The 17,842-nt window shown below is 39.8% G+C and overlaps 1 protein-coding gene across 1 annotated transcript in view; it reads right to left on the bottom strand.

Annotated features, from left to right (window-relative positions):
- The window catches only part of ttc27 (tetratricopeptide repeat domain 27), a 93,583-nt gene extending 88,543 nt beyond the window's left edge, over positions 1 to 5,040 (bottom strand). The window contains exon 1 of the mRNA XM_053333630.1: positions 4,807 to 5,040. Coding sequence (XP_053189605.1) covers positions 4,807 to 4,897 — 91 coding nt within the window. The 5' untranslated portion in view covers positions 4,898 to 5,040. The remainder of the gene's footprint in view (positions 1 to 4,806) is intronic.
- Positions 5,041 to 17,842: the final 12,802 nt, after the last annotated feature.

Genomic DNA, 17,842 nt, shown 5'->3' with positions numbered 1-17,842 from the left:
CAGCCTGATACAGCCTGATACAGTCTGATACAGTCCAGCCTGTTACAGTCCAGCCTGTTACAGCCTGTTACAGTCCAGCCTGTTACAGCCTGTTACAGTCCAGCCTGTTACAGCCTGTTACAGTCCAGCCTGTTACAGCCTGTTACAGTCCAGCCTGTTACAGCCTGTTACAGTCCAGCCTGTTACAGCCTGTTACAGTCCAGCCTGTTACAGTCTGATACAGTCCAGCCTGATACAGCCTGATACAGCCTGATACAGTCTGATACAGTCTGATACAGTCCGATACAGCCTGTTACAGCCTGTTACAGCCTGATACAGCCTGATACAGTCTGATACAGTCTGATACAGTCCAGCCTGTTACAGCCTGTTACAGTCTGATATAGTATGATACAGCCTGTTACAGTCCAGTCTGTTACAGTATGATACAGTATGATACAGCCTGTTACAGCCTGTTGCAGCCTGTTGCAGCCTGTGGCAGCCTGTTACAGCCTGTTGCAGTCTGATATAGTATGATACAGTCTGTTACAGTCCAGCCTGTTACAGTCCAGCCTGTTACAGTCCAGCCTGTTACAGTCCAGCCTGTTACAGCCTGTTGCAGTATGATAGTCTGTTACAGTCTGATACAGCCTGATACAGTCTGATATAGTATGATACAGTCTGTTACAGTCCAGCCTGATACAGTCCAGCCTGATACAGCCTGTTACAGACTGTTAGTGTTACAGTCTGTTACAGTCTGATACAGTCTGATACAGTCCAGCCTGATACAGCCTGTTACAGACTGTTAGTGTTACAGCCTGATACAGTCCAGCCTGTTACAGCCTGTTACAGTCTGATACAGTCTGATACAGTCCAGCCTGTTACAGTCTGTTACAGTCCAGCCTGTTACAGTCCAGCCTGTTACAGCCTGTTACAGTCCAGCCTGTTACAGCCTGTTACAGCCTGTTACAGTCTGATACAGTCCAGCCTGATACAGCCTGATACAGCCTGATGCAGTCCAGCCTGATACAGCCTGATACAGTCTGATACAGTCCAGCCTGTTACAGCCTGTTACAGCCTGATACAGTCCAGCCTGATACAGTCTGATACAGTCCAGCCTGTTACAGCCTGTTACAGCCTGATACAGCCTGATACAGTCCAGCCTGATACAGCCTGATACAGTCTGATACAGTCCAGCCTGTTACAGCCTGTTACAGTCCAGCCTGTTACAGCCTGTTACAGTCCAGCCTGTTACAGCCTGTTACAGTCCAGCCTGTTACAGCCTGTTACAGTCCAGCCTGTTACAGCCTGTTACAGTCCAGCCTGTTACAGCCTGTTACAGTCCAGCCTGTTACAGCCTGTTACAGCCTGATACAGTCCGATACAGTCTGATACAGTCCGATACAGCCTGTTACAGCCTGTTACAGCCTGATACAGCCTGATACAGCCTGATACAGTCTGATACAGTCTGATACAGTCCAGCCTGTTACAGCCTGTTACAGTCTGATATAGTATGATACAGCCTGTTACAGACTGTTAGTGTTACAGTCTGTTACAGTCTGATACAGCCTGATACAGTCCAGCCTGTTACAGCCTGTTGCAGCCTGTTGCAGTCTGATATAGTATGATATAGTATGATACAGTCCAGTCTGTTACAGCCTGTTACAGACTGTTAGTGTTACAGTCTGTTACAGTCTGATACAGCCTGATACAGTCCAGCCTGTTACAGCCTGTTGCAGTCTGATATAGTATGATATAGTATGATACAGTCCAGTCTGTTACAGACTGTTAGTGTTACAGTCTGTTACAGTCTGATACAGCCTGATACAGCCCAGTCTGTTAGTCTTTTACAGTCTGTTACAGACTGTTACAGACTGTTAGTGTTACAGTCTGATACAGTCTGATACACCTCCATCTATTTCAGTAGTCATACATTCCTTCAGAGTGTTTGTCCTGTGATCAGGCTGTTTAGACATGTTTCCTCTCTGCATGTGACTCCAGTATACGTGTAGTTTAACATGACAGTAGGTTTAGGTGTTAAAGTGATAATGATGTTACACAGCTAGGTTAGGCACAAATGAAAAGCAGGTGTAATAATGATCAAGCCTGCCAGCACAACCTAATAAAGACTACTTCTAATAAAGACTGACTATGCTCAGAGTTTCTGCTTTTAAACAGAAATCATGTTTTCATTTAATCAATTTTCAATCAGTTCCAATAGCAGCTAAAGCTCCCATCAATACAACTTGACACTTCCTGCAGCTTTTTCACACTAACAGCCTTCCAGAAAAGGAAAGGATGCTACTGAGCTAATGGATGACTTTTACTGTGAAATATATGTTTTAGAGAGCGTTTTATTGACAGTATCGTATCAGTAATCCAAAAACAGCTGAAACAGAGATAAGTGGAAAAAAACTGAGTGAATAAAATACATTATTAATGTAAGAGAAGAGAAAGATGTCTAATCAAAACTGTAGATTTTAGTCTTATTTATGTCACAACCTGTGTGTATGTGACACACTGAGGTGGGATTACTGTAGATCATAAATTAAACCACATACCTTTAATAGAACCTGACCGATATCTTGGTCAGCCAACATTATCGGTCGATATTGGCCTATCACAGATTTATCGGTATCAACATATCCCTTTTCTTAGTTCAAGTTAAATATATTTTCTCTTATTTAGTTAGTTTAGTTACTTCTAGTTATTTATAAATGATTCAATTCTCAGTGTAGTTCACTGTTTCAGTGTATTGATGTCATCTTATACAATAAAGTTTATTGTCAAAATGTAAACTGTCATGCCTTCATTACATTTCTTTGTCACAAGTGTTTGATAACTACATTTAAGGGATCAATGCAAAAATGTATGTTTGTGTATATATGGTTTATATGTAAAATGATTGGCTGACATATCAGATTTTTTTTACTCTTTAACATCAGTATCAGCAACGGCCTCAAAAATCCAGTATCAGTCGGGCCCTAATCTTTAAAATTTCTTTTTTCTTCTAAACACCCACAATGATTAAATGACAATGTTTCAAATCACTGAGCAGGACTGTTTAATGATTATACTACTGCTGAATAACCATTACTACCTTACAGTATATTAACTTCTGTATTGGATTTAGAGCACTTCGGAATCATTATGATTAAGTGTCATGATTTGAATCAAGACTCAAACCACTGATACTCTCTTCTAAGACTGACACTGAGGCAGTGGCTTAACTTCAGTTTGAGGTTCATATGATTTTTTTTACATTTACAGATGAGGAGTCACCTGCTCTGAAATGTCATTCTCAAACATGCAACCATTGTGCTTCACAATCAATTAGTCGATTAATTAAATAGTTGATGGACAGAAAATGAATCACTAAGAAAAAGTGTCAGTTAGTGGACTATGTTAGGGTTGTTGGTCAGGACAAAACATCCAAGTATGATCTGCATGTCATTGATTTTTCTTTTTTTTTTGTCTTAACAATTTTATGCTTTTATTTTTAAAGACCAAACAACTTATCGATGAATTGAGAAAATAATCAACAGATGGATGGATAATGAATATATGTTGCAGTTCAGCCTGCAGAGCTCTGACTGAGCAGCTCCTCTCCCTCCATAAATCACACAGCTCCAGCCTCGCAGCACAATATGGAGTCTTAAACCTCTATTGTATGCGAGTGCTGCTTCAATCAATGTGTTTTCAAATGAAATATTCAATATTTTACAATCTTGCAATTACAGCATGCAAAAATATCACTGCAAATATAGGCTAGTCTCTTTGAAGTGAAAACCTCAAGAAAAAATCATGATAAAATGAGACATTTTAGCCTACTTCATTTTACAGACTGACACCTGACAGATCTTTCATCTTCTAATTCTTCAATAATGACAGATATGTAATATTTGTACATACATGGTAGTCTTATGAGCTACTGTTGAATGGTTGTGCTGCTGTTCATCCATAACTGAAGTTTCCCTCCATCTATCCAACCATCAGTCTGACAGCACTGTGACAGGAGAGGCACCGAGGCGATGAAAGCGGGTCAACCCGGAGACAGAGAGCAGTGTCCTCTGTATGCGTGTGTGTGTGGCCATGCCGGGCAGCTCCGACTCGGTGCTCGGGTCCCGTGTTACAGATGTTCACAGATGTGTGAAATGAAGCCGTCACGCTATACTCTGATATTCTACAGTCCGTGTCAATAATGTAGTTGACTTCGACGGGGTAAGATTTTGCATTGAGCTAGCTCTCGGTCCAAACCTCCGTTAGCAAAACCTCAGTCGGAATAACATCATATTATCCTCCCAGAAGCGTGAGCAAACTGTGTGAACTCAAGCTAATATTAGCTTATGTTCACAACAAAAGTTGGCATTTTCTATTAATAAGCATACATTCATATGTGGCATGTGTGCCGAATTGCAAAGCTACCTACAAATGTAACAACCGCTATCAATTATCACTCCATAAAGCATGTAGTCGTACCATACAGCAGGATAACTTAAAATCAGCCAAATATTGAATGGAGTCTGGTGCGAGGTACAAACCCTACGGAGACCGGCTAACAGCTCGCTTAACACAAAACAAACATCATAACAGCTTGAAAAACAGCCAATGAATTAATTTATATTCATCTTAACTGTGGCTGTAGCTTTCCTCCGCATGACAATGAAGCACTAATGTTACAGTTAACATGACAGTTTAGCGGGAGAAGACTCGCACACACCGCGGTGATACATGTCGCCTCGCTCGGCTCACATCACACATCATAACCTGCTCTTCACCTGGTTAAACAGCTATGTGCTGATAGAAGTCAAAGACAGTCTGGTGTCTCACCTGCAGTCTTGGTAACAGTCTGCTTCCACTCCGCTGTCTCGCTGCTTGTTACAAAGCCCCGCAGGACGCACATCTGCGCGTCCAGCAGCATGTCTGAATGCCTCTGAGCCGATGTGTTCAGTCAGGACGGTCCCGGGTCAAACCGGAGATTAGTCGCGTTATTAATGAGCCAAGTGCTTTTTCCTCAGACAGATATGAAATGTTTGTTCCCACCCATGTGCTGCAAGTGGCATCAGTGAGCAGCCATGACAGATGCGCGTTGCATTGTGGGAAAACTAATGAGGACCTGCTGGGCATTTTCAAAGAAGAGATGAGCTGTTTAAACTAAAGATCAGCTGTAGATCAGCTGTTTAAATTGAAGCTCAACTGTAGATCAGCTGTAGGTTACCTGTAGATCAGCTGTTTAAATTGAAGATCAACTGTAGATCAGCTGTAGGTTACCTGTAGATCAGCTGTTTAAATTGAAGATCAACTGTAGATCAGCTGTAGGTTACCTGTAGATCAGCTGTAGATCAGTGTGTGATGCTGCAGTAACTGACCTACAACACATGTTAACCACAGTTTTTGTTGACTATTTGTAATAAACATGATCCTATGTAATTCTTCATAGGGTCAAAGGGAGGGTATTATGGAGGACATTGGATACAATATTGGGGGAAACATCAGGAAAATGTCAAAAAAGACATTTAAAGTGTTCTGGCGGGAACATAAAATGAAATGTGATATTTGATATAGAAATGTGCTCTATGTAAGGCTCCATTGATACATAAAATAGTCTGTTCACACAAATAAACTTAAATGAATGATCTTTAATGGTATAGTCATGCAGATGCAGCTGAATTAGCAGCATAACAATCTAATCTTGTAATTATCCAGAGTAGCTTTCAGGTAAACCTGGGTAGGACAGAACAGTTCAGACAGCAGGACAGGACAGTTCAGGCAGCAGGACAGTACAGTTACGGCAGCAGGACAGGTCAGGCAGCAGGACAGGAGAGGCAGCAGGATAGGACAGTTCAGGCAGCAGGACAGGACAGTTCAGGCAACAGGACGGGCAGCAGGATAGGACAGTTCAGGCAGCAGGACAGTACAGTTAAGGCAGCAGGACAGGTCAGACAGCAGGACAGGCAGCAGGACAGTACAGTTACAGCAGCAGGACAGGTCAGACAGCAGGACAGACAGCAGGATAGGACAGTTCAGACAGCAGGACAGTACAGTTCAAGCAGCAGGACAGGACCGTTCAGACAGCAGGACAGGACAGTTCAGGCAGGCATTACTGCACGCAACCCCCCCCCCCCCGCGGCTACTCTGACTACACACTGTTCATTTAGGGCGCACTAGGCGCTCGTACCGTGCCCAAGCACGTTTGCCCCCTAAAGTCCGGATTATTTGAAGGAAAAGAAGCCAATTTTCCAGGGAATCCCAGGAAATCAACGATGTTTTAAAAGGCAACACTAGCTGAGCCCTGGTCATTTCAAGCAACACTAATGCAACGAGGAGACATTATGCATACGGGTTCCCAATCCGACCATTTTTGGTGTATTATTTTGTCATTATTAAGGCAAAAGAACTCAATGTATGTCCATGGACATTATAATGAATAGGATACAGGCTTAATATTAGTTTACATCCAGCGTGCTGCGTGGACTTCATTACATCTGCTGCACCGCTGCTACCACAATTATCAAATGGTAAGTTTATTGTCTGTGACTGTGACCCTCATAAAAGTAATATTTTACAAATCTGCATTATATAAACTATATAAACGAAATTCGTTAAAGTAAGTCATCTGGCGACTTCTAAGTCATTAAACTAAGTCTTACTTTTACTTGAGTAATCTACCTTGTTCTACCTCGTCATTGTAGCCTACATCTTGTATTGGAAAACTTTGAATTAAAACTTACCCACTGAGCAAACTCTCCCGTTCTCTCCTATGAACGAGTCGGACAACAACGTGTATCAAAGTGAAAAAATAATAATAGTACGTAACAACAAAATGTTTTTGGCACCACGAAAAAAACAAAACATGCATTAACCGCACCGTAGTAGAAGCCGCAGTGTTCAAAGTGTGGGAAAAAAGTAGCGGCTTATAGTCCAGAATTTACGGTAGTTGTTGTTTTTTTGTATCTTAATTTTTGCTCTTTTTTTGTATTCCATTTCCTAAATCTCGCGCAATCACTGAAATCCTGCACAGATCTCTCTAGATGTGCTCTGTGTGGGATCTCGCAAGATTTCGACAATGTTTCCAGCTTTAGCAGTAGCAGCAGAGTAAAAGCCATCAGGTAAGTGTTATTTTAATAAACTCCTGGTGTACTTACAAACTTTTCAATGCATGGATTTATGAGTAAAGAGCCTATTTGTACTAATGTAGAAGTATGATAACAATCCAGGCATTATTAGTGGGGTCATTTACCAGATACACTGGTGGTCCCATTAGCGCCTGTACTAAGCCATTCGGCTGATGGCTCTAACTCTACTAATTTGCGACCAAATGAAAAAAAGGGCTGAGGTGGTTTTTAGATCATGTCATGGTGCATATGACGCTAGGTTCAAATTATGCCCAACCATTGCTTTAAGCAGTGTATAAAACAGGCCATTTAAAAAGGCTTATTTGTTCATCTCAGTGACTAAACAGATGGTATTCTTTTCAATTTTGTGTTTTTAACGCAAACCTCCAGGCAATGATCGTTGATAGCCAGCTCAAATACACCAGAGGCACCAATCTTATCATCTCAAGTGGAGGGGATTACATCTATTAGAGTCCATTTCTGTGTGAGGTCTTTTAAGATTTGGCCTTGTAGGATCAATAATTGTATTAAATTAATTTTATTGCACCCATCTCTCAGTGGGATGGAAACAGTAGTCAGCTAGTTTAGGCTGAGCTCACCTGAGACTGGCAGTTCTGAATTGAACCAATTTACGCAAAACCAATCTATGGCAGAGGGATCTGTACACTCCCACTACAGTGATTGAATCATTAGACTCTGTGTTGATTTTCAGAGCTAAAAATTCTAAATATGTTGGAACAGTAGCAGCATGTAGTATGACTGAAAACTGAGATTTTACATACATCACTGCTTCAGTTATGTCCATCCCCAGAGATATATGAGAGTCTAGTATTATCAGATGATTACACTTAAACAATACCAAACCATTCCTGGATTTAAGCCAATGCAGATTGTTAAAGCAGTTTGAAGTGGCTACAAACTCAGGAGGCATGGAGACAATGGGACAGAGGAGAACTGACATTGGAGTAATCCTGACAGGAACACTAAAGGCTGTGAGTAAAAGTGTGTATATATAGAAAGATAATGGGGATCAATGATTCATTTTTGATATTAAGTTGAATTAAATGCATGAGATACAATCTAGCTTTAATTCACCACCTCACCATCCCTGTCTTCAAAATGTTCGTACCTATGTGTCAGAGTTTACGTACAGGTGAACACATTCTACCATCAAGTTTGCTTTGATGACATTCTGGGTCCACTGCTGTGGCCCAAAACAACATATCTCACCTCAACAACTACTGTCCACATTAATGTAGAAGTTACTGAGGATATTCATGTTTCTAAAACTCTCAATACAATGTTTGACAAGTCATATCACTGCAGCAGATTTTATATTCCACTAAATCAATATTTTGCTCCAAGACAAAGTATCTCAGATTTCCATGGAATTCCATCAAACGAGGATATCCATGGTTCCCAGAAGATCATGCACAGACTCCGGACTGACCTCAGAGAAGAGAAACTTTTCCACTAAAAAGGTTTGTTTTCTAACATTCCTTATCTTCTTGTTTTTCAGCCTCTGTACTTAATATTTATGAGTGCTGCTTTGACACCTGGTGGATTGTTGTTTTTTTTAGGGTAGGTGAATGTCTCGAAGAAGACATTAAGGACAAACAAAGAAGCAGGTGGAAACACAGTTATTTCACAGGCAGCTGGCTGTAATTTAGTGAACTGCCAAAGTCTTAACACAGTGTTCCTGCTCTAAGCTGCTTCAGCCCCTACAACAACAAACAAAGATTTCTCTTTAAAGACAAACTGATGCAGTATTGCACAAGTCAGCAGTGTGTGTAGAACAGCACAGAGAAGCCATTACCCAAACAACATCAGAGATAAGCAAGTCTGATTTAGGTTCACAAAGACTACACTGTATATTATATGACTCGAGCCCTTTCATTATTTTTAATTGACCTTTAGTAAGTTTTGTTCATCTCTAAAAATGTTTTGGGGGTTTCATAACTTATAAAAGGTCTTTCATTTCACTTTTCACTTCCATACTGTTCATATTCTGACCTAGTGACTATATCAAATTCATGTTTTCTTGTGGTTTGATGCTATTCGTTGACAATGAAAATACCTTCAGAATCACACTATATTATTATAATATCATGTTATCTAAAACAAGAACATTACAGCCATAATTATTTCTATTAACCAATTGAAAGTGAAGGATACAACCTTTGAATGGTAGGATTCATGACCATTAACTCTATGTGAAAAATGTATATACCAGCTGCATAAAAATACAATATTTTGAAATATATTAAAAATGTTGCACTGTGCCACTTCAGAAAAAAAACATAAAATTTCAGGCTTAAAAAAATATTTAGGGTGTTTATGTTGCTTTAAATTGTTGAAATGGGTCAAATGTGACCCAAACAGTAAGTGAGGGTTAAAGACCGTGTAAAGTGAATTCAGACATTTTCTTCTAAACACATTAAATAGGTCATAAATGTATTTCTAAAAAAGGTGTAAAAAGCATTTCAACCATTTAGATTTGAAGTTACCATTTATATAGTATAGCAAGGGGTCCCTTATAACACAGAGGAAATACAGACATTCTATATATTCAGTAATATGTTCATTCTCATAGCAGCTGATGATACTGACATGAGTGTATCATCAATATTCTACCTACAATCTTCAGCTTAGTGCAGAGTAAACACATTCTAAACACTACAAACACTTCTGCAGTAAAAGGACTTCATGAAGACATTTTTAGAACTGTGAAGCGATACAGAGGCTTTGGAAACAAGTGGGACATGAAGATATAAATACATTCTTTGGTGACTGATATTAAGCCCTCGCAGCCTAATTATGTCACATCAGTGAAGGAAAGTGTATCCTCCCTGATGTGGGTGTGTTGTGATTGTGACTCTTTGTGTATCAGCACCTCTGACAAACAACTGGCTGTCAAATCATGTCAAGTCCCATGAATAAACTCAATGATCTCCAAAGAGTCAAAAACAATAAATACTATGATACTGATAGAGGAATCACAATCTAATCAATCTAATCACAGTTACGTTGTTCTAAGTCCATATGGATATTATATGAATATCATGCATGTGAGTGAGCAGATCTTCTAAAAACAGAAGCAGGTTTCATCTTTGTATAACTAATGTATATATTTGTTTATATTTGTTTTTGTGTATTTTTTATGGGGAGCTTTTATTTAGTTCATTTTTCTTTCACACAGTGACCTTTGACCTGTGGGTGATGTCACTTCCTATCGCTTCGCCGTTCTCTTCAGTTGGTCACCAGGCTTGCTGAGGAGAAATGTGTGTGTGAGACTGTAAGAAGTGGCTGTACTAACATAAATGTTGTTACACAGAATAACCCCCCCCCCCCCATCTTCCCCCCTCCCCCTTCTGGCTGGCAAGACATCAGTTTGTCCTTGTCTCCAATGCAGAGAGATTTTTAGCCAGTGTCAGGACTGCACGCTGAATTAATAATACTGTATGAATTGTGCGCAGGTGGTTGAGTGGTCCCTCCCGATCGGAGGTGCTTTGCTGCATGTCACACACCCCTCTCTCTCCCATGTTTCCTGTCAGTCTACTGCTAAATAAAGGCGTCTATGCCGACAAAATCTTTGGAAGAGAGGAATTTAATTACAGCTGTGCAGTAGGGGTGGGGGAAAAAATCGATACAGCGTAGTATTGCGATATTTTGCATGGCAATGCATGGCAATATTGTATCAATATTGTATCGATATATATATATGTATATATATATGTATATATTACAGGAATTGCAAATGAATTTTTTTTCCTTTGGGGATATGATTTGCAGGTGAGAAAAGATAACTGCAATATAGCATATTGCAGCATATCGCAATATATTTAAAATCGCAATAATATTGTATCGTGACACAAGTATAATATGGTATGGTGGAGCCCCTGGTGATTCCCTCCCCTACTGTTGATGGATCTGCAGACCTTGCATAATGGCTGTTTTATGCAAAGGTGTAACACTGTTTACCACAACACCACCACAAAGACTGCTACAGGACAAACACACACATACACACACACACACACACACACACACACACACACACACACACACACAAACACAGTCTTCAGTCTTGTGTATTATGCCCACTTTTTTACTTTTCTGGCAAAAGTGATACTTGAAATACTATCAGCTGGAATCAATCATACAACACAGCAACAAAGCAATAGCTACAAGCTATTATTGTTATCCTGTCTTAAACTATGATTGTCATTGTCACAAACTAACTACAACAGCAACTATCTGCCTTCAGCTGCACATTTATGCTATCATTTCTCTTGCCAGTCTGTGATTGGCTCAGCTGTTTCAAATTTATGAAAAGTGATGTGATTGGCAGAGAGCATATTTATCAATCATCTAGTGTTGCTTTCGTCAACGAAAATTATGACGAAAAATCTTCGTCAACGAACCTTTATCACGTGACCAAAACGAGACGAGACGAAACGAAAATGCTGGTCACGTGACGATAACAATAATAAAATGTGTAATCCCATTTTGTTGACGAATAAAAACGAGACAAAAATATTTTGTTTAGTTTTTATTGTAGGTTATTAAAATGCAAGATAATTTTTCTGACTGATTTATTGCCCAATATCGCCGTGTATCTCCCTCTTCCTCTTAAAATAACACCTCCAGGAGGTTACAGTTCCATCTCTCTACCACTAGGTACTTATACTATATTGACGGGGTTAGATAGAATAACATTACTGAAAAGAGATTAATACAGTTTTCTTTGACTAAAACTAGACTAAAATAGTCAGGGACAATTCTGACTAAAACTAGACTAAAATAGTCAGGGACAATTCTGACTAAAACTAGACTAAAATAGTCAGGGACAATTCTGACTAAAACTAGACTAAAATAGTCAGGGACAATTCTGACTAAAACTAGACTAAAATAGTCAGGGACAATTCTGACTAAAACTAGACTAAAATAGTCAGGGACAATTCTGACTAAAACTAAAATGCTCAGACTTTTCGTCGACTAAAACTTGACTAGACTAAAAGGAGTATGAACATGACTAAAACTAATAAAAACTAAAACGACCGCTTGACACAAAGACTAGACTAAAACTAAAAGTAAAATAGGCCGCCAAAAACAACACTACAATCATCACATCCTCAGATCTATAATCATTGTCATTCAGTGCTTTTCACTCACTGCATAGACATGAACCAAGGTAGGCCTGTTGCTTTGCATTAGATTAGTCATGATCAGTGTGTATCTTAGTGGAACTTTGTGCTATCATGTATTATGCTCAACTATGAGATGATATTTGTGGAAGGAGCTCGGTGGTGTGGGTGATGCTGCTACCGTCCTCCTGACACACGTGATCACATGCTGGGTTCTATATCACGCTTTAAGCTCCTTCTCTTTAATGTGTTCACATGCAAAGCAAACAGTGTAAATGGAGTTGTTGCATGCACCTGCTTATGAAGTGACACACATGGAAATGGAAAGAGAGAGCTCACTCCTGCAGGGGGAAGATTGTTTTTTCTAGTCACTGAATCATCTTCTTGCAAGTGAAACTCGCTCACACACACACACCACACACACACGGTTTCTGCTTCCAAAGGCAATGAAGCTGCTGACTGCAGCAACAGAGCCAACATATGACTGTGATGGGAAAAGATTCAAAGGTGTTTCTATGATGAGCAGGTTGCATTCATGACAATCAGGACATCAAACTCTGAGGTTTCTGTTACTGTATATAGTCATTGTAGTAATGTATATAGTATTATATTGTTTTTATTGACTCATTATTGTGGCTGCATGGGTCAGGATGCTGTGCAGGGAATGTGTGTGTGTGTGATTGTGTAACTTTTTTAGAGAAGGAAGTGTCAGTCAGTCAGTTGAGATATGTGTGTTGGATGATTACTATGAAACGTAGTCCAGACATTCATGGTCCTGTGAGGATGACTTTAAATATGTCTGACTTATATAACACAATCACCAGCTCCAAGTTTCACTTTGTCCATTATTTTTTCATTAATATAGATTTTATTACCAAATTTATGCAAAACTGCTAACAATCCCATCATCCTCAGCTGTAGTTTGTGTGTAGTTAGTGTTAGCATTCTGATGTTATCAGTTAGCACAGTACAGTAGCTTCACATAGCCAAGGCTAGGGTAGTACTACTAGGGATGGGCATGATTAATCGATGGTAGATAATTGATCGTTAAAAATGTTCATCACATGACATCTTTATCGATCAAATGCTGGTTTCAAATAGAAGTTGTGTTGCGTAGTGTGAGTCTTGAAGCAATGCAATGAATTTCATCTTACCAATGGGGGGCGATATTTGACAGAGAAAACGGCTCAGCTACCTACCAGCTGCCGTAGATATCAAACGTAAACATGAAGAGGTCAAGGCTAAGTTTAGCGTGGGACATTTTCAAACTAAAAATGACGTAGTTCATTGTAAACCCTGCACCTTGGCCAGGCTACCCAGCATAGCACCACAATGCCTCTGCATCTCGGCTACTTTGGTCCCGTCTGAGCGTTTCAGCTGCTGGACTGACTGTCACCAGGCTGCGCTCACTGATCCCTGAGCATGCTAACATGCTAATCACCAGGCTGCGCTCACTGATCCCTGAGCATGCTAACATGCTAATCAACAAGAATCAGTAGGCTGGAGTTACTTTACTTTGTTAGCAGTTGACAGTCACCACTGTAGCCTTTAGCTGAGTCACTCTGGTTGTTTTATGAGGCTCTAGTTAAATAAGCAGAATTGTGAAGTAACACTATCTCTGTCTCTCTCTCGGCTCAGCTGGGTGCATTTTGGAGTCCTTTAACGTTATATTTTGGCAAAAACTGTCAGTCAAAATATTATGTTTTTTTTTATTAAGTTGTTATTAGATTTGATTGTTTTTTGGAAGAGCTTCTAAAAGAGGCTCAATTGTGTTTAAGAGTGCTCTATTGATTGATAAGTGAAGAGGTTTGGCTCGGAGCTTCAGGCTCAGCTGTTTTTACAAGCGTCTCGTATCATGGCATTTTTAAGATTAAAAAAAAAAGATTAATGGATAATTGAACGTTAATTTTCCCGATGATCGATCAAGAAAATGTATTCAAATGCCCATCCCTAAGTACTACCAGTGAAACTCAAGCTCATTCTATCAGTTGATCATGTTTCCCTCTCACACTCATCCATACAAACTAACCACAGTACATTGTGGCTTGCTAACCAATCATCACTTGTCCAGCCATCAAAACTTCTACATATTTCATTTGTGACATACTACTGTAGGTTTCCTAAAGTGACTTTAACTATCCACATCAAAAGAATGGGTCAAGCCTTGTGTTATATTTCTATGGAGCCTTTTTTTCCTTCCATCATTGAGGGCCCCTCTCTGCTCAACTCAAGGGCCCCTGGGCACTTGCCCAAATTGCTCATATGGTAGATGCACAAAGATATTGTAGCTATTGACTTTTAATGAAGTCCAACTCAGACAAATACATCTCAACCAACATCTTCAGTACAGTGTCAGTGGTGCTTGACTGTGATCACATGGATCAGGATGAATAATCAGGAATACTAGTACTGTCACGTTGGGTTTAGACCTCAGATTTAGTTGTAGCACTCAGGTTTAGCTGGGTCAAGTCTCTAAGACATGAGTATGTCTCTGGATCCAATGCACACAGCTGTGGTTTGTTCCCTCCACTCTAATGTTACTACACCAAACCTGGATCATCTAAATCACATGATCCTGCAGCATGTATCCAACCATGAGCTCAGTACACAAACTGTCTCAATCAATAAATGACATCTTCACTACAGCTGATTTAGTTAACACTCTCACTCAGCATCCTGTTCTCCTCAGCCTCACTGGTAGCCGTCTGTCCTGGTTGTGGTTTTATCTCACTGATAGAGTTGTACACGCTGTAAGACATCTACATCTAAATTCATTTTACAGTATGGAGATCACAGTAATTCTGCAAACTTTTATCAAAGTTATTATTACATAAACCATCCCTGAACGCCCCCCCCCCCCCCTCCCAACCCCTGTCCTCCTCCCTGAGGTCCATCTGGACTTCCTTGGTATTCATGCAGTGCTGTGTGCTGACAGCCACTGTGAACCGTGTGTACTGTGAATGTGAAGTTTCTTTGATAATGTGTCAGAGAGAAACCCAACATGCAGCCTCTCATTCATTAACACACTGTTAATAAGAAATACTAGAACATAGACACACGCTCATAGATTAAAGCAGTGTGTATATGAAGGTCACAGTAAGTATGTGTCCCAAACACATTTGGGCCCTGGCAAAAAAAGAAGATCAACAGTAATTGAACATTATCCAACCACCAAAAAAAAATACTACCGCCAGAAGTGAGTGTGTGTGAGTGTGAGAGAGAGAGCGAGAGAGAGTGTGTATGTGTGTGTTTGTCCGCAGCGTGTGTATTCATTCATAAATCACAGTTTTTGTTAGGCCAGTTATTATTTAACTGGAACAGAACGGCTCTGAACCCTGAGACCAAGAGGAACATAATACGAATTCATGTCGCGGAAGGATAATTACATGGACGGCTGTATGGGTGAGTAACTAACAAACTGTAGCATTAGCATTAGCATTAGCTACTGTGTGGATTGTGTTTAAAAAGTACAACTGCAGACTATTTATTTAATATCGAAATAGAAATTGAAGTTGACAAAAAATGAAATGCGAAAAAATGCCTTATGTAATGTCTGGCTCCCTAAACCTTGCAAGGAGATAGAGGTGGTTGGAGGAAGGACGGACGGACGGACGGACGGACGGAACGACAAACATCCTGCTCTCTAATTCTATCAGTAGGATTATAATAAATATTTTTTAACTAAATAATCCCAACTCATGTCCACTTAGTAGCTTTCCATCTCCATCATAAAGCAGCAGGCTGGCTTTAAATGGAGCCTTCAACATGTGCTGTAGACTAGTGGTTCAAAAACTGTTCCAAAATAAAAGTTGTGCTGATGTTATGTTGCCGTTAGCTGGATGTTCTCTGTGACTGTTCCATTATATTAAATAAAGTTCCTAAAGAAACATAATCAACATGTTAGAAGACTTCCCAGCATGCATTGTTTGAGAAGAAACTGAAACTTTTGACTGGTGCTGTGAACGAAGTGTGAAGCCTGATATAAAGCTGCCAATGAGACACAATATATAACAATATATAACAATATATAAAACTATATTTTGCACATTTGTAAACTTCAGTTGAAAGTTTAATCTCTGTCAGTGATCTCCAGCTCACATCTGTTCTGTATTTATAATCCAATTCATTTCATACAAACTTTTTTTACTCAACATTTTCAGGCAGTTCATTTCAGGTTCCAGCATGCATTTCAGTTTTTAGTTTCTTTCAGCTTCCAGCTCTGCTGCTGTTACATTTCAGCTTCCAGCTCTGCTGCTGTTACATTTCAGCTTCCAAGTTTGTTGGTTTTTTTTCAGCAATGAACCAAATAAATTGCAGCTTTCAGCAATAACACACATTTTATACAGGAAACACTTTTTCTACTTGATTTTTGAAATTGATTTCACACAGCTTCCTGCTACCTGGATCCCAAATCAATTCTATTTAATTGTGTAGTAAGTGATTGTTCATACTGGCAGCACTTATTCTACCTCTTGTTTTTTCCTCCACTCTCTCATTTCCATTTCACACTCATGCAGACTCTTGTTGAGCTTCATGAGTTTGAGCCGCTTCTGTCTTTACTTTTTACACAAAATACATTCTCTACTTATTATAAGAGAAAACTCTGTAGCACATAACTTCTCCCACACACACTGTGTCATAAACATTATTATTTCAACATCAAGCTGTGCAGCTCACTGAGCAGATGTTTTCTGTGCCTGAATTCATTTATTGTTCATAGCATCAGTACACACTCCAGCCTCCAGCACTCACATGTATTTCCTTCAGGAAATACAAATAGTCCAGTTCCCTTTGAAATGTGGCAACATTCAAATACTGAAGTAAATATTTTCAATCATTGGTGTCACATGGTAAACTATTCAGTTAAGGATCCAGCTTCTGAGTGACAGTCACCTTTCCTCTCAGCACTGCAGGGTTCACATCCTGCTCACTCTCACCTCTCTCTCTCTTCTCCTCCATGCTGTCTATCTCTACTCTTCCCTCCCTCAACTCACAGATGTGCCTCATCTATCTCTTCTCCCTCCCCATTCCTCCTGAGCTGTAAAGGGCCATGCTGCTCTGTGTTAGTGGATGCTTTATAGACATTTTGGTGCAGACCTCCATGTTTGTCCACAGAAGTGTAATATCTGAGCACACTCTCTAGAACATTCTTCTCCAGCACTTTGTTCCAGACTGAAACCTCTCAACAACTGTTGGATGGATTTCATTGAAATGTTGCAGAAATGTTCCACTGAACAGCAAAAGTTCAGCAGTCTGTTTACTGAGGTTGCCAAATTCTGGGAAAAATTAGACATTATTTACAGAAATAAAATACGTTACACCTTACTACGATGCTTTACGTGTTTTAAACAATTCAGAGAATTGACATGCAGTCACATGACGTCAACAATACCACCAGCTGTTGTCATGTGACTGACCACTGTGGATCCTCTGATCTCACAGCTTCAGTGATGTTAGAGAAGCTTTAAGATGAACAAGTTGCAGCATTGGTGTTTAATCAGTGATGATGTCATTCTAGTTTTATATTAGAACAGTTGAACCTTCTTAAAGCATCATGTTGTGAATGTTGGTGTTGGAACGATCTTTGTGTTAGCACTTCTATTA

Source organism: Scomber japonicus, chromosome 14 (assembly GCF_027409825.1).
Source record: "Scomber japonicus isolate fScoJap1 chromosome 14, fScoJap1.pri, whole genome shotgun sequence".
Classification (NCBI taxonomy): domain Eukaryota; kingdom Metazoa; phylum Chordata; class Actinopteri; order Scombriformes; family Scombridae; genus Scomber; species Scomber japonicus.
This window is presented reverse-complemented; position numbering and strand designations above follow the sequence as displayed.